Genomic DNA, 20,918 nt, shown 5'->3' on the forward strand with positions numbered 1-20,918 from the left:
ACAAGTCTCACTCAGGTAACAGATGACAGTGCTTCTCCAGCTCTCACACCTGCAGCTGTCTGTAAATAGTTTCAGTTCTGAATATAAATTGTTTGGCCTGACCATCAGGATCTAAGAAACAAAGGCACTAACACAGCCAACTGCTGGAACTGCCTTTCTGGATCTCAATATCTCTACTTACATTACACCTTTGGCACAAGTAGATCACTTCCTCTATCTCGGAAGTATATTATCAACTAACTGCTCATCAGGAAAGGAAGTGGAGAACAGGATACATGCCACGTCTGTTGCCTTTGGACGTCTCCTACAATGGGTCATTCTGAATAAAGATCTGATACTATGCGCCAGACTGAGTATGTATTGAGCCATTGTTGCTTCTATCCTGCTCTGTGGTTGTGAAACCAGGACACTGTATCACTGTGATCTCAAGAAACTGGAAGGCTTCAACCAACAGAAGCTTAGATACATTATGAACATCAAATGCGATGACTTTGTGTCAAACACTACGGTTCTTGAGAAGGTATAGATGTGTAGTATACAAGCCATTGTTATTGGTCACCGGCTCAGATGGGTTGGGCATGTCCAGCAGATGAGAAACAACACTTTCCTTGACAAATTTTGTTTAGTGAAGTTAGCACACATAGAAGGGTCTGTGGTGCTCCTCTGAAGCACTGTAAGGACAAATTCAAGAAGAACCAGAAGAGTCTTAACACTGACCTGAGTAACTGGAGCGTCACAGCAGAAGATAGTGGTGCAAAACTACTTCAGCTGCTGTTTTGCGTTTTGATCAGGAATGTCAGAGACAGAAAAATGAAAAGTGTCACAGATGAAAAATTTTCTAGCCCCTGCCACACCCTCCACCTTCTGTTATGTTTAATATATGTGGTCACATGTTTCATGCCAGTATTGGTCTGCTAGGCCATCATAGGCATCTCGATATCTGAACTGCCGTGCAATAGTGAAAATGTAGGATAAAAATGAAAACTCAGATACAAGTATCAGCCAATGCTGTTCTACTAAACTACAGATGATGTAAAAATCAGCAAATGTACTGATGAGTGCAGTTTTGTTTTAAAATTATGTCTATGAAGGAAACATACTGACTGACACCACACATTCTTGCATCATAGATGATCATTTGATTTGATTTTTATAAAACAGATACATCACTCTACTTGATTGCTCACAGCCTTCTGTGCATCCAGCGCATGGTCCACAATATTTTTCTAAAGTTCTGAAATCATCTTGGTATGTGGCAGCACTAGACAGATATGGGGCATAAGACATCTCAGTGCTCAAAATTGTGTAATGCTTCTGTGAAATATTTGGGACCCATCAGTCATGGAGGGGTTTAGTATAAACCTTTGTTAAAACAAAGTACTTAAGGCAATTGTGCAAATACTCTGAATGTTGTTATATTTTGTGCTGTAACTGTAGCTGACTCGTTCCATATCTTATAGGCCATGTCAAAGTCATCATCTCTGGAACATACAAACAAAGAAACTGAATCAGATTAAACTTCACATGTACTGGGAGCATTTGACAATCCAACATCTGTGGCCTGGAATGATATAACAACCCTGTACTTGTTATTTATTGCTTTCTTCAGTTTTTATCACTGACACACCTACCCGTATGCCCTGTCGTTCTGACCAGTGACTGATTTCCCCTTCTTTTTTTCTCTAGGTGGCGCACATGAACCGCAACGAGCTAGCGGCATTAGCACGCTCCCTAGCCAGTGTGAGGGATGTTGTCCACCAGACGCACTCGCTGGCCTGTTATTCTGCTGAGGTCATCTGGTTGCAGGTCAGTTCTCCCATTACATGTGTCAGAAGTGTTTGGAAGACTTAACTTGCGGGGTCCCACTTGTGTTAATGCAATTTGACCACCTGCATGAACTGTGCAATTCCAAAACAATAAAGACTGCAAAATAAACTGACAGTAACTGATACATTAGATATCAGATCTATTCTTTATTTATTTGCAACTCGTTTACCCATTCTTTATTCCTTAATATATCTATACTTTGTTTTCTTGTTCAGTAGTAGTTTATTTTACCTATTGCGGAAAAGTCCCACAAGCTGTGAATCTTGGTGCCAGTCTGGGTTGCGGGGAATGAAAGGACAGTGTTAATTGTGGTAACACCGAGATGCAGAATTCTCAAACACAGTATTGAAATATATGCAGCAAGTTACTTTTTTTCAATCACAGAGTAAATATACTGCTCTTCTGTATTAGTTTCCATTCAACAGTTGTGAAAAGCATAGTTTGCTACTCACTGTAAAGATGACACATTGGGCTGCAGACAGGCACAACAAAAAGACTGTTACACACTGAACTTACAGACAAAGCCTCCTTCAGAAATCAAAGGAAAGCACACATGCATTCATTCAAACAGGCACACCTTATGCGCACATGACCGCTGTCTCTGGCTGCTGAGGCCATATTGGAGCTGTTGTGTGGAATGAAAGCAGCAATTGGGAGTGGGACAGGTAATAGGGAGGGCTAGCAGTGTACTGGTGGGGGGAGGGGAGGGGGAGGGAATAGCGCTCTGTGGCAGAGCATGCGCAGCGTAGATGGTGCGCAGGATAAGACTGCCAGGCGAAGCTTCAGGAGGCTGTGGGGGATGGCAGGGGGAATGGGGAGCAAAAAAAGGAAACGAGCAGAGAGAGGAAAAAAACTGGTGGGTGCTGTGGTGTCACCGCCAGACACCACACTTGCTAGGTGGTAGCCTTTAAATCGGCCGTGGTCCGTTAGTATACGTCGGACCCACGTGTCGCCACTATCAGTGATTGCAGGCCGAGCTCTGCCACACGGCAGGTCTAGTCTAGAGAGACTCCCTAGCACTCGCCCCAGTTGACAGCCGACTTTGCTAGCGATGCTTCACTGTCTACATACGCTCTCATTTGCCGAGACGACAGTTCAGCATAGTCTTCAGCTACGTCATTTGCTATGACCTAGCAAGGTGCCATATTCAGTTACTATAATCTGAACAGATAATATTGTGAATCGTGTACCGTCAAGTGCAACATTCATCATTAATGGATTGAAGTTAAGTATCAAACTAATTACGTCCGCTTTCTGAATTCTTAAGTCCTTGTCATGTTCCAGACCTCACGTCAATAGAGTCCTTCCTTCCTCACACCAGCCTGCATGAGCTAAAATGCATGCATTTCGGCCCCCACTAGTAACACGGTGTTGGCTCTTCTGCCAACTACAACAGGTGCGTTGACAGAGATCCAACTTATCTGATCCACAGTATCTCAACATTATTTGGTAAAGAGCCTACTCCACTAAATTTTAGATAGGTAATTTAATACTCAGCTCCTATAACACTATACGAAAAAAAAAAATCAAACTGTACAATGGCTACTGATTCTCTGGTTGGAGGCAAGCTAAGGCTTACCACCTCCAGTAGGAAAATGTCTGGTGAATGTGTGTAATGTTAAAAGGAACCTTCCGGTCAAGGGTGGCTTCAGATTTTGTTCGCTTACTGTCAGCGCTGCTGAGAGCAGTCGTCACCGTTGCAGGCGGAGCACTACGTGCAAGGTGTGGAGGCGAGCTGCGGCGCGTCGCAGCTGCCGCACAATGCGCCGGCCGCGCTGGCGCCGTGCGAGGAGGTGGAAGTGGGGGCGGAGGAGGCGGGGCTGCCCGGGGGATCCCCGCAGCAGCGCTGGGGGCTGCTGGAGCTGCGCCACTGCGTCTCCGTGCTCTTCACCTTCCAGAGGCGGCCCATCAAGGATGACAAGTACGGACTCTATCCCTCTGTACACTGACAATCATTGTTAACTCCCCTGTGTTAGTACGCAACTAGTAAGCCCCCAGTCACTTAAAGAATTGAACTCCCAGGTATAAAGCAGTTTGCAATTGCGAAGGTGCTTTTATTGTTCCTCCTGCAGAAAATGTGTTCTATTCACCTTGCGGTAATTATGTCTTTTGCAGTCCAGTCCATTAGCCTGCATTGTTAGAAAATGAACAATCTTTCTCTACTAGAAAAGCTGTAGTAGAGCCAGTAGTACTACCCTTCTCTATGGATCGCATTAAAAGTTAGTTTCACGTCTTTGCAAGCTGTTGAGTGAAAGGAGAGTCTTCAAATAAAGATTCTATTATATTCTCACTTCTTGGTTACAAAATAACCGCCATGTCCATGCTGATCAGAAGTAGGTATGGAAAAAACCCACCATCCAAAACTGATATCTCTCTTTTTAGTTCCGATTAACTGATATTTTTTTGATATTCATTTGGTTTGGTTATAACATGTTTCTTTATTTCTTGCTAATAACCAGGTAAAAAACTAAAATATCAATCATCTACAGCAGTAGTGCCAAAATTTTGGGTATTTAGATAAACCCTTTTGAAAAATGAGTAATTTTTATCAGTAATTTAATTTTTTTTTCTTTGCAATATTCCGTTATTATAGAAAAAAGGAAAAGCAGTTGGTGATGACGTAATAAGAATACCAGCAGAAACTAGCAGCAAACACATAGCATAAGAATTGGTGTAGCATTGGTGAGACAATAATATACCTGCTGCCTTTGTGGTGTTCCCTACTGGATGGCATGCACATACATGCAGTGTATGGCAATTGCTCCATTTGGTCTGTATCGTAGTTTCACGCTTTCATTGTCAGACATTAGTTGTATTACGGAATGGCACCGTCCTGCAAGTATTTTACAAAATGTGATACCAGTGAAGTACAGTGCTCCATTTCCTTTAAAAGATTATTGGAAGGAGCCACCATAAACTTGCAACGTGATATAAGGAGAAAACTTGTAACTTAACAATTCATTGTTAGTTTACAATAAAAATTGAAAGTAGCTGATGAGTTGCTTGTGGCCATGCAACATGCCTCTATCTGCTTAACCTTTGAAGACAGACAATTAACTTGAAAAATGAGTTCTTCAGCCTCAGTTTTCATGCCTTAGTACTGGCTGTCCCTAATGCCCAGATAGTGATGTGTTCCTGAATTACAACACAATTTTTGAGCAAATATTCAAAAAAGCTAGAATCAATTGAAGAATATTGGTGATTTTTTGTATTATGTAGCCACTCAGCCACTTGCCACTTTTCAAACTCAGGAGTCAAAGTTTTTCGGTGTTTGTTCAGTTTCTATGTTTATTTCAAGAAATAATAGGAATGAAAAACTGGGGCAGTTGTTTCAAAAACTGGTTATTTTGAGCAGTTTTAGCACTCAGTTTAAACTGGCATTGAAAAAAATTGATATAATTGAAAACCTGTTGTTTCAGCAACTACCACCGTACCTAACCAGAAGTTACAATTTTCACATTAACACGCAATCACAGTGACTCTTATTTAGCCACCTTATGGTATTTAAGTAAACCTGTTACCATAAAGATTACAAAACTGACTGTCAGTGTCATAATGCTCGTGCAGATATTCCACCTACATCTACATCTACATATATACTCCGCTAGCCACCATGCGGTGTGTGGCGGAGGGCACAATTTGCGCCAAAGTCATATTTCCCCCCCCTCTGTTCCACTCGTGGATTGCACGAGGGAAAAACGATTGTCTGAATGCCTCAGTACAAGCTTTTATTTCTCTTATATTTTGAATGATTATCATTACGCGATTTGAAAATTAGTGGTAATAATATATGCTCTGCATCCTCGGTGGAGATTGGATTTCGGACTTTAGTGAGCAGCCCCTTCTGTTTAGCGCGTCGTCTATCTGTAAGTGTGTCCCACTTCTGACTTTCTATGAGATCTGTAACGCTCTCGCGATGGCTAAATGTACCAGTCACGAATCTTGCCACTCTTCTTTGGACCTTCTTAATTTCTTGAATCAGACCCAACTGGTAAGGGTCCCATACAGATGAACAGTACTCTAAGACTAGATGAACTAACGTATTGTAAGCTATTTCCCTTGTTGAAGGACTGCATCGCTTCAGGATTCTACCAATAAACCGCAGTCTAGAGTTCGCCTTACCCGTTACTTGTGTAATCTGATCATTCCATTTGAGATCATTTCGAACAGTCACACCCAGGTACTTGACTGATGTTGCCACTTCCAAAGACTGATCATTTATTTTGTACTCATACATTGATAGGGATTTTCGCCTTTTTATATGCAGTAGGTTACACCTACTAATATTGAGAGATAACTGCCAGTCATTACACCACACATTTATTTTCTGCAAATCCTCATTGATTTGTTCACAACTTTCGTGTGATACTATTTTCTTGTAGACTACAGCATCATTGAAAACAGTCTAAGGCCGCTGTCAGTACCGTCAACCAGATCGTTTATGTAAATCGTAAAAAGCAGAGGACCTATTACGCTTCCTTGGGGCACACCTGAAGTTATTCTTGTTTCTGTTGAAGTTACCCCCTGCAGGACGACATACTGCTCCCTGTCTGTTAGAAAACTTTCTATCCAACCGCATATGTCACTGGATAGACCGTAAGCGCGCACTTTTTGTAGCAAGTGACAGTGCGGAACTGAGTCGAACGCCTTTCGAAAGTAGAGAAATATGGCATCAACCTGGGAGCCGGTATCTAGAGCCTGTTGTATATCATACACAAAGAGGGCCAGCTGTGTCCTGCATGACTGCTGTTTCCTAGAACCGTGCTGGTTTCTGCAGATGAGCTTCTCAGAGTCTAGAAAGGTCAACTCAACCCCTTTGAATGCTTGCTCCTCGATCCCAACTTGCACGAGATATCGCACGTATTTTAGTTAATTCGAAAGTCACAGCTTACACACAAAATCCAGACGGATTCATCTTTCTCACTCATTTGTGTTCTCTTTGCAGTACTCCACAGTCATGTTTAATCATAATTCTGCAGAATTATTAGCTCTACTCAGAGCTCCTTGAACATGCATCCAAACATGAAGAAAGCTGAGCTCCAAACTTAATCTACCCTACATTCCAAAGAATGCTTTTGATAAACAGCTTATATAAGAAAAAGTTTGTGAGCTAAAAGTGTTGCTTTTGCTTAATTACTGCATTTATGAATTAATTGTGTGGTGTCACTGCCAGACACCACACTTGCTAGGTGGTAGCTTAAATCGGCCGCGGTCCATTAGTACATGTCGGACCCGCGTGTCGCCACTGTGTGATTGCAGACCGAGCGCCACCACACGGCAGGTCTCGAGAGACGTACGAGAACTCGCCCAGTTGTACGACAACGTTGCTAGCGACTACTGACAAAGCCTTTGCTCTCATTTGCCGAGAGACAGTTAGAATAGCCTTCAGCTAAGTTAATGGCTACGACTTAGCAAGGCGCCAATTGTATCAGTGCATGTATCTTACGAGTCTCGTTTGTATAGTCAAGAGAGATGTACCAAAGGAAGCATTAAAAGTTAAGTATATTCCAAAGCCACGTATTTTCTTTATAGCAGTCATAACTTATCCTGTTCCAGACTTGACGCCAGTCGGCGTGTGTGTACGCGTGCCTTTCGGCTTCCTCCTCAGTATGGCGTGACTAGCTTGTTACGCCACAACAAATTGAATCACTGAAAAATTTGCATAATCTTCAATATGAAAGCCTGAAGTTAACCTCTGGCCACAGATGTCAACAACAACAATACCAATAGCAGTAAACAATGAACAACAACAGGCAGAAAGCATACTGCTACTCAGAGTACCCCTTTCTGTGCATGAGTGATTTATCACCATCTAGTGTGCTTGCACAGATTCACAAGAGTTTTGAACAGCTTTTTATTTCCAAGCATGTATAATGTGTGTGCTATTTCTCATAAATCCACCTGTTCTACCGTCAAATGACTGTTACACTAGACCTGTGCCAGTTGTGGTGGATCGTCAACTAATACTGCCTTTAGTTGTACATCACTGTTCACCTAGAACTAATGCTGCCAGAAAAATACGCTGGGGACAGAACTGAGGAATCCTGATTGCAAGCTTGAAGATGAAGAGTAAAGTGGATGTCCGTTGACACTTGCACCTTGAGCAGATATTTTCAGTGCAGTAATACATATACAAAACTAAATGGGGGAGAGAAATCATGAGCTTCAGTGTGTAGAGAGATGAAGTCCAGTCCAGAGCTGTCATTTATTATTTGATTTACATACTTTAAATATTACAGAGAAACAATCTCTCATCAGACTGTTGATCAAGACAGTATCAAATATTTTGCCAGAGAATTGATACAGTGCTGGCAGATTATTTTAATTTTTTTAATTTTTGGTTTTCTTCGTGGATTTTCCATCCCATTGAATGGCTGTGTGTTATCTACAGTATCTGTGGCCCTACAGAATTCTCAGTTCCCCACAGATTGATAGACTGGCATTTGATATATAAATTCACCAATGTTTAACAACAACAAATGAAATGAATTTCTCTCAAAGAGATTCAGATAAATGTTTATATGGCACTGGAAAGTCTGGATAAAATTCAAATCGTGCAAGGAATGAAAGTAGGTGTAGTAACACTGTTCACGTTTACATCGCACTTCACTTAGTGTAGACCAGGACTGTGTCCTAGGCATGCCCGATGTTAACTGACTGGGCACGGTCCGTGCTGCCTGAGTTGTTGTTGTTGTTGTTGTTGTTGTTACGCTGGCAGAGGTCGCGTCCGAATTCTCGCGTGCCCTTTGGTGGACGGGACTCTACTTGCGGCAACTACCGTCAGTGACGCGCCATGCCGATGTGCGCCTCCCGCGATTTTTCCGGTGGCTACTGCATTCCTCCTCCTTCGGGGGGTGAAGCCACTGTGATCCACTGCGTCACAAGGTGGAGTGTTGGGCAGGAGCGATGACCTCCACATCCATTGGAAGGCCGGAGTCGAGGGGATCTGTCAACCCTCGAGCCGGAACCTTCGAATACGGCTGGAAGTGACCCACACGAAGAGGCCCCCGTCGTCCCACCACCGGAGCCCGGGACTGAATGGGCGACAAGCTGTCGAACTCTGGATCCTGTTCCACCTCGGGAGGGGCAAGACCCAGTGGCGGGGACGATGGGGAAGGGACGACCACAGGTGAACCAGCCTCCTGAGAAACCGGGCCTGCGAGGGGGGCCGGCATCTCGAACGATGGCGATGCCGGTGCTGGAGCTACTGGAGGCTGCCAAGGCTCAGAACCATCGCAGTGCAGCAGAGTCATAGCGGGGAGAGGCGGTAACGTCCCCTGAGAAACCAACATGGGTGCCGGGAAGCCGGTGTCCGAGAGGTCGGAGGGTGGGTGCCCAAACGTGGATGTAGCTGGTTTTGGTGACGATGTACCACCCGGTCCCCTGCCTGCAAGGTATAGAGCCGGCGGCCATTTCGGTGCAGGACCACCGCCGGTATCCAACGTGGATTGCGACGAAACCCACGTGCCCAGACCGACATACCCAGTGGAAAGCCAGGTACTCCGTTTTGCGAAGACTGGCAAGGACCAGGCCGGAGGAGGTGCAGCAGAGTCCTAGGTTGGCGCCCATGGAGGAGCTCTGCGAGGCTGCGGTCTCCCATTGGTGAGGTTCGGTATGCCGTCAAGAAAAACGTCAATGCCTCCTCCTCAGGAAATTCGAGCACATAATTTTTCATCTGTGTCTTAAATGTGCGCACCATGCGCTCGGCTTCCTCATTCGATTGTCGATGGAAGGGGGGAGAGCAAACGTGCCGAATATGGAAGTGCCTACAAAAATCCTGGAAGGTCTGCGAAATAAACTGCGGTCCATTGTCCGAGACCAGGGTGATTGGCAGACCTTCCACAGAAAAGATTTTTGCTAGTGCCTGGATTGCAACTTCTGAAGTGGTTGAGGAGCAGCGAACCACATATGGGAATCGAGAATAAGCATCAATGACAATGAGCCAAAAGCCATTGAGAAACGGGCCCGCAAAATCGATGTGAACACGTTCCCATGTGTGGGTTGCCGGCGGCCATGAAGAGAACGCTGCCCTGGGAGATGCCTGTTGGCTCGCACACTGGGAACAGGTGGCCACCAAGTGCTCAATTTCTCTGCCAATACCAGGCCAGTACACATGTCTGCGAGCCAAGGTTTTAGTACGGGAAACACCCCAGTGCCCCGCATGTAATAATGTGAGGACCTCCCTTCGTAAACTTTCAGAAACAACCACGCGAGGAGCTGTATCGTCGGTAGCCAGAAGGAGAACTCCTTCCAAGACCGAGAGGCGGTCTCGTAGAATAAAATAATTACAAAGAGGGTCCGAGGCCCGGCCTGGAGGGCGGGATGACCACCCCTGCTGAATGAGGCGAACTACTTGCCGGAGAACCAGATCAGCTGCCGTTTCCCTGGCGACTCAAGAACTAGTGATCGGGAAGCCATCAACCGCTTGGCGGGACGCCACATCCAAATGAAAACACATAATCTCCTCTCGATCGAACATAGGATCCGGGCCCACCGGAAGACAGGAAAGGGCGTTGGCGTTGGCATGCTGTCTGGTAGGGCGAAAATGAATGTCATAATGGTACTTAGAGAGGAACAAGGCCCAGCGCTGTAGTCTGTGGGCCGCCCTATCCGGAATCTGAGAGGTGGGGCCAAATAACGATATTAACGGCTAATGGTCAGTGATTAACTGAAACTTCGTGCCATGCAAGAAAGGGTGAAACTTTGTAACAGCGTAGACAATGGCCAAAGCCTCTTTTTCCACCTGGGAGTAATGGGCCTGCGCGGGACTAAGAGTTTTAGACGCAAACGCCAGTGGTTGCTCGTAACCATCTGCGTTGCGATGGGCCAGGACCGCTCCCACCCCATACTGCGAAGCATCTGTAGCCAGGACCAACAGCTTATGGGGGTCAAAAGTAGCCAAACAAGGCGCTGACGTGAGGAGGCCCTTCAACGAGGTGAACGCTCGCTCGCATGCAGGCGACCAATCAAAAGGAACACCCTTGCGCAGAAGGCAGTACAGGGGGCGGGCTATGGTGGAAGCCCTGGAAATGAACTGGTGGTAATAGGCTATCTTGCCTAAAAAAGCTTGTAACTCTTTCAGCGAAGCGGGCCGAGGAAGGTCGACGATACCTTGGACCAAACTTCCTAGTGGCTGGATGCCGTGTCGAGAGATGGTGTAGCCCACATACTCAATGGACGGTTGGAAGAAGTTTGACTTATTCTGGTTGCAACGCAAGCCCACAGACCTGAATTTGAGAAAGAGGGTGCGAAGGTTGTGCAAGTGTTCCTTCGTGCTGCGACCTGTGACAATTATGTCATCCAGGTAATTAATACAATGAGGGATTGTCGACATGACGTGCTCAAGATAACGCTGGAATATCGCCGGGGCACTGGATATTCCGAAGGCCAACTGCTGGTATTGGTAAAGGCCAAACGGGGTGTCGACGACCGCCAGCCGTTTGGAGTCCTCATCAAGTGGTATCTGATGATAAGCCTCCGAAAGATTGATTTTCGAAAAATATTGGCCTCCCGCCACGGAGGAGAACAATTCATCAGCACGAGGCAAAGGATAGGTGTCCACCACCAATTGGGAATTAATGGTGGCCTTGAAATCGCCACAAAGACATAATTTTCCCGAGGGCTTCCATACAATAACGAGGGGTGAAGCCCACTCACTAGAAGAAATGGGAAGAACGACCCCTAGGGCTGTCAGCCGGTCTAGTTCCTTTACCTGAGGGCGGAGAGCCAAGGGGATTTGCCTTGCGCGTAGAAAACGCGGGCGAGCCGGTACCTTCAATGTTAAGTGAGCTTCAAAATCTGAAACACGCCCCAGGCCCTCCTCAAAGATATCGGGAAAGTCTGAGATCAAAGATTCCAATGATTGGTAGGGAATGTCTTCGGAGACCAACTGTATGGTGTCAGCGATAGAAAAACCGAAAGCTTGAAAGGCATCCAGGCCAAAAAAGTTAGCAGAGCTCGCATCACTGACAACAAGAAAAGTAATAGGCCGAGTGACTGATTTGTAAGTCACGTCGGTAGTGAATTGACCCAGTAGGGGAATGAACTGTTTACCATAACCACGTAGACGCCGGTAAACTGGCGCCAACGGGGGCGATCCAAGGTCGGAAAAAGTTTGTGCATTCAACAACGAAACTGCTGCGACCGTGTCTACTTGCAGTTGTAACCGGCGCGACCGAACCGACACCTCAATAAAGAGTTTGCGTGCTGATGCGTCGGGAGCCTGGCCCGATGAAACTTCCTGAATGTCAACGTCCATGTCCTCTGTACCTGCTTCTTCGATTCTTTTGTGGCTGAGCGGCAAACTTTAGCAGTGTGACCTTTTTTATTACATTTGCGACAAACGGCCCAACGCTGGGGGCACTCTGCCCGATCATGATGTATATAGCATGACGCACAGGACGGTGACAGGGGCCGGCAGCCGGAACTCTGTTTACGCGCCGTGCGGGAGTGGCCGTAACGGCCGGATTGTACCGCTCGCATGTCGTCCACCCCGGACACAGTGGACGCGGCCGCGCCGCCCTGAACCGCCGTGACGTCGCACCACGCTTCCAGCTGTTGACCTGCGGCGTGAGAGACTTCATACGATTGAGCAATGGACAGGACTTCCTCGAGGGAAGGGTCTTCTAACTGCAGGGCCCGTTGCCGGACCTCCCTATCAGGGGCCGAACGAACAATGACGTCACGTACCATAACGTGGGCATACGACTCTCGCGACTGCTCCGTGACAAAATGACACTTGCGACTAAGACCGTGCAGGGTAGCGGCCCACGCCTGGTGAGACTGATAGGGCTGTTTCTTGCATTGATAGAACTCGACCCTAGCCGCCACAACATGCGTGCGGCGGCGATAATATGAAGACAGCAATGAACACAATGCGTCAAAAGACAAGGACGAGGGTTCCTGCAACGGCGCCAGCTGCCGCAAAACTTGATACAGCGAGGGAGATATCCAAGACAAGAAGAGAGCACGACATACCCCCGCATCGGCAACATGAAACGCCTGGAAATGCTGCCGAAGGCGATGTTCATATGCGTCCCAATCCTCCGCCGTCTCGTCATACGGGGGAAAGGGAGGAGGCAACGGCGCTGGTGCAGACTGCGTGGAGAACAGCGCCGGAAGCACTTGTTTCATGGTGGCCATGAGCTCCGTCTGCTGCTCAGCCAAAACCCGCACTAAATCCTCCATGCCGTGGAGAAGCTGCGAAACCTGAACAACGACGCAACACGTGAAAGAACGACCCTTCTCGTCGCCAATTGTGTAGTAACACTGTTCACGTTTACGTCACACTTCACTTAGCGTAGACCGGGACTGTGTCCTAGGCATGCCCGATGTTAACTGACTGGGCACGGCCCGTGCTGCCTGAGTTGTTGTTGTTGTTGTTGTTGTTGTTACGCCGGCAGAGGTCGCGTCCGAATTCTCGCGTGCCCTCTGGTGGTCGGGACTCTACTTGCGGCAACTACCGTCCGTGACGTGCCGTGCCGATGTGCGCCTCCCGTGATTTTTCCGGTGGCTACTGCAGTAGGCATTGGCTGTATAGTTGAGATGCTTCATGATTGACATGCTCGTCAACAACACTGAGACAATTTAGAACTTTTGGACAGTGTGCTTCTTCGAAGCTAATTATCAAAAATCTTTTATCTCATTTATTTTGCTGTCTCACAAGGGTATGGTGCAATCCCACCTGGTTGAAAAATGCTTCGAAATTTTTTCTGCAGAAAGAATACATCAAAAGAAAGACCCTATAAAAATTTTAGCTGCTAAGACACAATGAAAGTAGTTCTGAAAAAATGTTGAAAACTGCCAAATTCTTAGCTGGTCAGGTGGCTGGACAGTTGTTCACCCCTGCCAGAGCTTAGCAGATCGCCGTTGCGCAACACGACATGTGCACATCCTTGGTTGACAGCCCATTGGTAAACAGGTAATGTAACTCAACGAAATCTTAATTTGTAAACCGAATTTCAGTTTTCATTGATGGTTTCTCTGAAACATACATCTACAGTTACTGTTCACTCAAATTTGCAACTCATTTAATGTCCATAGTAATTACCAATTGCCTTTGTGGTTGTGTAAGTGTTACCAGTAGAGATAAAACTGAATTAATGTTCATGGGGTTTAACACTTAACATTAAGCAGTGTGCACAAAATCTGACCATAACTGTATAAATGGAAGAAAGAATTGCACAAAGTAGTTAATACTCATCAAACTGGGACTTACAAAACTGTGAATAAGAAACTGCCCGAAAGATTTACTATATACAGGGTGGCTACAATGTCGGATTACGCCCCACTAATAACCAACATAAATCCCTAAAGCCAGCCACGGTGGCTGTGCGGTTCAAGGCGCTTCAGTCCAGAACCGCGAGATTGCTACGGTCGCAGGTTCGAATCCTGCCTCGGGCATGGATGTGCGTGTTGTCCTTAGGTTAGTTAGGTTGAAGTAGTTCTAAGTTCTAGGGACTGATGACCTCAGATGTTAAGTCCCATAGTGCTCAGAGCCATTTGAACCGTTTTTGAAAATCCCTAAACTTGAATGAATGACATGAACAGTAGTTTTTCTTCAAGATATGAACCACATAGAGCTGCTTGTGTGGGATAATGAACCATTACTGAAGATCTACGAGACTGGGCTCTCTGAATCACTATTGATATGACCATTGCCAATTTTAAATCTTCTTCAACCTGTTTGAGCAGATTTCAGAAATCACACAGTGTACGAAGTGGCAAAATAATGAAGTTTACTTCAAGTAAAAGTGTAGACGAGATGCCATTAATTCATACCTGAGGTGAAGATGAAGCTTTCTGTTACCCCCACATCTGATGTGTCTAATGTCAGTCAGTCAGGTTTCATGAAAGAACTGTGATTAAACTGCACCGTTTCATTTCGAGGTGAAGAAAAGAGTCTGTTGTGCAATCGATTAATGCTACGATGCGTTCATAAACAACAATGTCAGTGATAAGTATGAGTGGATTACTGATTCCACAGATTCAGGGGCCTCAAGGCATATTGTGACCAAAAATTAAAAACTAGACTGTTTATTGGCCTGGTGCATCTTTACTTCTCTCTGGTCTTATCTCTGGAGCTAAGGTGGCACAGTACCTACCAGTGTACCATCTCTGACCTACTGTCTCTGATGCTCCCCCGTTCATCGTTATATATTTTTGTCCTGCTACACGGAGGCTCTTTCGTACAGGGGTCTGAGTGACTTGCTCTTCATTTATAACCTTTCTCAACCTATCTGTCTCTCCTTCTGGCCGAAGGAACTATTAGTTCCAAAAACTAGGTAGCGAGTCAATATACAGCGCTGTGGCTATAACCGGCCACCGTTTAGCTGGAGTGCCACTGCAGCAGCCTCCCTCCCCTCGCAGGTTCATCGCAGACTGCCGGGGCTGGCTGTCGCGACTGGTGGCACTGCTGGTGAGACTGGCCACGTGGCGCGACCACCTCTTCCTGCTGCACCACGTTCTGCGCTGCCCCGCCGGCGTCGGTAGCTGGGCCGCGCCTTTCGTGCAGACCCCGCCCCCGCCACCACACCGCCACTGCGTGGGGACGGCGGTCACGCCGGGTGGGGGCGTCGCGGCCGTCGACTCGGCGGCGGTCTTCGCGAGCCCGTACCTGCGCCACGCTGTTGCCGTGCTGGCAACGCTGGTCAGGCCCGTACGGGAGAGGGAGCACTTCTTGGAGCAGGTGAGGGGAGTGAGTTTGGCACACGAGACATTCATCGTGATCTGCAGCTTGTGTGAAAAATATCACCCAGTATACTAGTGACATATTTCACCGTATCTCGATGTATAACCTGCCCACGCAAGCCGACAATCTAGCCGAGACCGCAGTGCAGCTTTGAGCTCCACACCATCAGTGAATCCCCACCGCAGTTCACATTAACCCTTTCTGCTCCAATGGCGAGTGGCGCTATACATTGCGAATTTTGTTTTCCACTCTGATGTCGACTTTTGTTCACCACGGTTTTTATAGCTGTCATGTGCTCCATTCTCGAATCTGACTATACTAGGCATTGATACTGCATAGTAATACCATCTGGGGAAGTCCGTGTTAACTCAGTGTCAAACTGTAGCCGTTGTGTTGAGAGAGAGGTTGTAATTATAATGTCCAAGTTAGTATGACACGAAATGTGTAGTTCTTCGTGCACAGTCCTCTCCGAGGAAGAGATTCTAGAGCTTTTAGGGGAACTTCTAATTGAAAACGAGAGTGACAATGATTTTGGTGATGACAGTGATTCATTTGTAAACAGTTCTATTAAAATGACTATGGAAAAAGACCACCCCAGTGAGTTTCAAAAAATATCATACAATGAAAAGCTTTGTATTGTAATGCTTATGTAAATATACAGGGTGATCCAAAATTACTATTACAGGTTTCTAGGGGCTGTAGAGGGGACTTAACTGGACAAAGTTTTGATAAAGAACCCATGTCCGGGAATGTACATTGGGATATAAAATAAGTTTGAAGTTGGATCACTTCCAAATTTCCCACTTCACAGTACACACACAAGCTGAGAAGAGAGGCTATCGTCATCAATTCCTGTTCAAAGTATGACATCATAACAACTTTGTCGACTACAACAACAGTTGTGGGAAATCGGTACATTTGAAACTAGGAGGGTTGGCTGTGTTACTCCACAGTCGTGCTGCACTACAGTTTGGAGCTCATAGTCTCTACTCTCTCTCTCTCTCTCTCTCTGTGTGTGTGTGTGTGTGTGTGTGTGTGCCGTGAAACGGGAGATTTGAAAGTGATCCGATATTCAAACTTATTTTACATCAAACCTCTAAATTTCCGGACACAGGTTCCTTATCGAAATTATGTCTACTAAGTCCCCTCTACAAACCCTAGAAACCTGCAATAGGAATTTTAAATCTCCCTGTATTTGAATGAAAGCGGAGTTTTTGTTTTAATGTTTATTGTAATTGGTGGTCAGTGGCCTCATTGTTCAACAGAGAGACTTGTGCAATTTTCTGTGGTGCCCTTGCTGCCTAGGCGGCGGCATTTAAATAAGAGAGCACAGAGATGCCCTGTGTCTGTGTTACTGGGTGCAAATGGTTACTACAGGAACATTCAACCCAAAAGGCTTCTCTAGGTGTCACCAGACATAAACATGTCTACTGCTCACAAATAATGTCAACAGTGGAAAATCCAATACGGAATGTAACAGTGTTATGAAAAGGACAGTTGCTACTTTCCACATAGCGGAGATGCCGAGTCGCAATAGGCACAACAAAAGGACTGTCAGAAAAGAGCTTTCGGCCCCATCAAGGCCTTCATTGCAGATTGAATACAGACAGAGACACACGTACAGGGAAATGCAACACACACACACACACACACACACACACACACACACACACACACACACACACACACAGAGACACGCGACCACAGTCTCTGGCTGCTGAAACCACCAAATTACATTCTCACATTGTTGCGTCCAATTTGTACAGTCACAACACCAAATTTGCTGTTAGATGACAATTTGAAATAGCCATTCCATTGTGAATGTTTCCTGTGTGCAGTTCACATCAGATAATTTTCAATGGTAAGGCTTCTTGCTGATGTATGTTCATCTCAGATGTTTTTCATATATAAATGTGTAAAGCACATATGTTGTTCAAATTTCCTCATTCCCTCTCTGACCATCTCCACCTCAGTTTCTTTCCATCTACTTCTTCCCCCTCCTCTCTCTGTCAATTTCCTCCTCTCAATATTTCTTTCCATCTTCACCTCGCCCCTTCTCTGTCCATGTCCTCCTCACCCTCTCTCTGTCCATCTCTTCCTACCTTCCTCTCCCCTCACTCTCTCCACCTCATCTTCCCCCCTCTTACTGTCCATCTTCTTCTCCCCTATCTGATGCTCTTCTCTTGTGCTTTCTGGCCACAGTCCCCTTCAAAACTCCTTGGTATCTACCTATCAGATTTGACTTTGTGTCTGACAGATGATAGGTGACACGCTGAAACGCTAGAAGGCAGGGGCTATAATGACAGGTCTTGTTTAGTACTATTGTTACACAGGTGTTGCTGTTATGTTGTGTGGAAACAACTAACCAAATAGTTCAGATATTCAGTGACCCATAAGCACACAAGATGTCCTCCTTTGGAGCTAACAGAATGTTTGAGTTGTGATCAAAAAGTATCGGGTATTTTCATTTTTTGGAAATAATTTTATTTATTTGTCTACATTAACATTATCTCTTTCTAAGTAGTTCCTATTAGACAAAAACTTATGGTAGGACTTCTTCCATCCCCAAAACACTTCTGTAACTTGATTTTTGGTATAGCACTTAGCTCTTTCAGTGATGTATTTTTAATCTAAGCTGTGCTCGTAAAAAGATAGTTCTTTAAGGTTCTTCTTATTTTTGCAAACAGAAAAAAGTCACACAGGCCCGTATCTGGTGAGTATGGAAGCTGAGGCATCATTACAGTGTCATTTTTCACCAAAAATTCACAAATAAGCAATGAAATGTAAGCAGGTGCATTTGGCACCCAAAGATTTCATGGTATGTGCCAGTTGCGCCAGTTGATATGCCAGCATTATCAGCAACTCCTCTGATTGTGATTTGGCAATCGTTCATAATCATTTCTTTAATCTTTTTCACATGTTCATCAGCTGTTGTGTCTGCCCGATGATAGGTGACACGCAGCAACACTAAAAGGCAGGGTCGTCAGAACACTCGGCATCTTTGTCTTCAAGGCCATCTTGGAAATGCTTATACAACTTGTAAACCCTTGTTTGACTCATAGCAGACCTGCCAAAAGCAATATTCAGAATTTCTAAAACTGTTTTTCTACATTTTATTCCATTTTTATAGCAAAATTTGCTGATTCAGTTTTAAAACAAATCAACAATTGCTACTCCTAACAAAACGTGTGCAACCTTCTTGATAACTGATGGCAGACTAAACATGCAATATGGGTACAGTGTACAGATATGTTTCAGATACATTTACTGACACAAAAACGAAAAATCACACAAATTGTACTAATACAACCCGCGAAATTACGAAGTTTCTGATACTTTCTGTATGTGTGCGCATGCGTGCCCGCGCTCTCTCTCTCACACACACACACACACACACACACACACACACACACACACACACACCTGTGTTGTGCTCGCACTGAAGCTGCACTGGATGTTGGACATGAATACACAGCAGACACTTATTTCTTGCTGCAAAATAATATTTATTTACATATCAGATACATTTGACTTTTTGTATTAAATGAATCTTCAGTGTATTATTCTGGAATGATTCAGTTTTGTTTTTACATGTGTTCTTGTAGATTTGAAACACTTATGACCATAATTTTAACACAAATGAAATGTTAGTTACAGTTACACATCAATCCTGGCAAATGTGTGTTCCCTCTCAGCAGGTAAGAGATTAGTGTGGGCACTGCCACTTCAAAATTCAGAACATATGCTGCCTGAGAAACAAAGTGCAGTGCCCAGATGGGGAGGAGCAAATAAAATCAAATTTCACGGGTTGAGAGGGAGGGTATGTGACATAATTTCAGTAATTACAAAACTGTGCCAAATTTACAAAGAAGTTGGTAGTATGAGCCCACTTATCATTATGGTGTTGCTACCCTTCTGGTCTGGATGTATGCTCTAATTTGGTTCGGAATGTTGTCGTGAAACTATTGTATCCATCCTCAGGCAAGCTGGCCCATAGCTGTTGTTACTGGTCGTTGATAAGCTCGATACTGGCACTGGGACGGAATTGATGTCTGAGTTTGTCCAACACGTGTTCTACCAGAGGCAGATCTAGGGATCTTGCCAGCCATGCGAGTACCTCAACAAGATGGAGACAGTTCATAGAGACACTTGCAACAGGTGGGTGATCATGTTGTTGTTGTGGTCTTCAGTCCTGAGACTGGTTTGATGCGGCTCTCCATGCTACTCTATCTTGTGCAAGCTTCTTCATCTCCCAGTGCCTACTGCAGCCTACATCCTTCCGAATCTGCTTAGTGTATTCATCTCTTGGTCTCCCTCTACGATTTTTACCCTCCACGCTGCCCTCCAATACTAAATTGGTGATCCCTCGATGTCTCAGAACATGTCCTACCAACCGATCCCTTCTTCTAGTCAAGTTGTGCCACAAGCTCCTCTTCTCCCCAATTCTATTTAATACCTCCTCATTAGTTATATGATCTACCCATCTAATCTTCAGCATTCTTCTGTAGCACCACATTTCGAAAGCTTCTATTCTCTTCTTGTCTAAGCTATTTATTGTCCATGTTTCACTTCCATACATGGCTACACTCCATACAAATACTTTCAGGAACAACTTCCTGACATTTAAATCTATACTCAATGTTAACAATTTTTTCTTCTTCAGAAACGCTTTCCTTGCCTTTGCCAGTCTACATTTTATATCCTCTCTACTTCGACCATCATCAGTTATTTTGCTCCCCAAATAGCAAAACTCCTTTACTACTTTAAGTGTCTCATTTCCTAATCTAATTCCCTCAGCGTCACCAGACTTAATTCGACTACATTCCATTATCCTCGTTTTGCTTTTGTTGATGTTCATCATATATCCTCCTTTCAAGACACTTGTCATTCCGCTTAACTGCTCTTCCAAGTCCTTTGCTGTCTCTGACAGAATTACAATGTCATCAGTGAACCTCAAAGTTTTTATTTCTTCTCCATGGATTTTAATACCTACTCCGAACTTTTCTTTTGTTTCCTTTATTGCTTGCTCAATATGCAGATTGAATAACATCGGGGAGAGGCTACAACCCTGTCTCATTCCCTTCCCAACCACTGCTTCCCTTTCATGTCCCTCGACTCTTATAACTGCCATCTGCTTTCTGTACAAATTGTAAATAGTCTTTCGCTCTCTGTATTTTACTCCTGCCACCTTCAGAATTTGAAAGAAATTATTCCAATCAACATTGTCAAAAGCTTTCTCTAAATCTACAAATGCTAGAAACGTAGGTTTGCCTTTCCTTAATCTAACTTCTAAGATAAGTCGTAGGGTCAGTATTGCCTCACGCGTTCCAACATTTCTACAGAAATGATCATTGTCCTGGTGAAAAATGGCTCCACAATCATGCTACGACAGGTAGCACAT

The 20,918-nt window shown here is 45.1% G+C and overlaps 1 protein-coding gene across 1 annotated transcript in view; it reads left to right on the forward strand.

Moving 5' to 3' along the window:
• LOC126214892 (ectopic P granules protein 5 homolog) overlaps window positions 1–20,918 on the forward strand; it is a 388,516-nt gene that overhangs the window by 47,612 nt on the left and 319,986 nt on the right. The window contains exons 5-7 of the mRNA XM_049941536.1: window positions 1,687–1,806; window positions 3,531–3,748; window positions 15,196–15,514. Of these exons, the coding sequence (XP_049797493.1) occupies window positions 1,687–1,806; window positions 3,531–3,748; window positions 15,196–15,514 (657 nt within the window). The remainder of the gene's footprint in view (window positions 1–1,686; window positions 1,807–3,530; window positions 3,749–15,195; window positions 15,515–20,918) is intronic.

Source organism: Schistocerca nitens, chromosome 12, assembly GCF_023898315.1.
Source record: "Schistocerca nitens isolate TAMUIC-IGC-003100 chromosome 12, iqSchNite1.1, whole genome shotgun sequence".
NCBI classification, from domain to species: Eukaryota; Metazoa; Arthropoda; class Insecta; order Orthoptera; family Acrididae; genus Schistocerca; species Schistocerca nitens.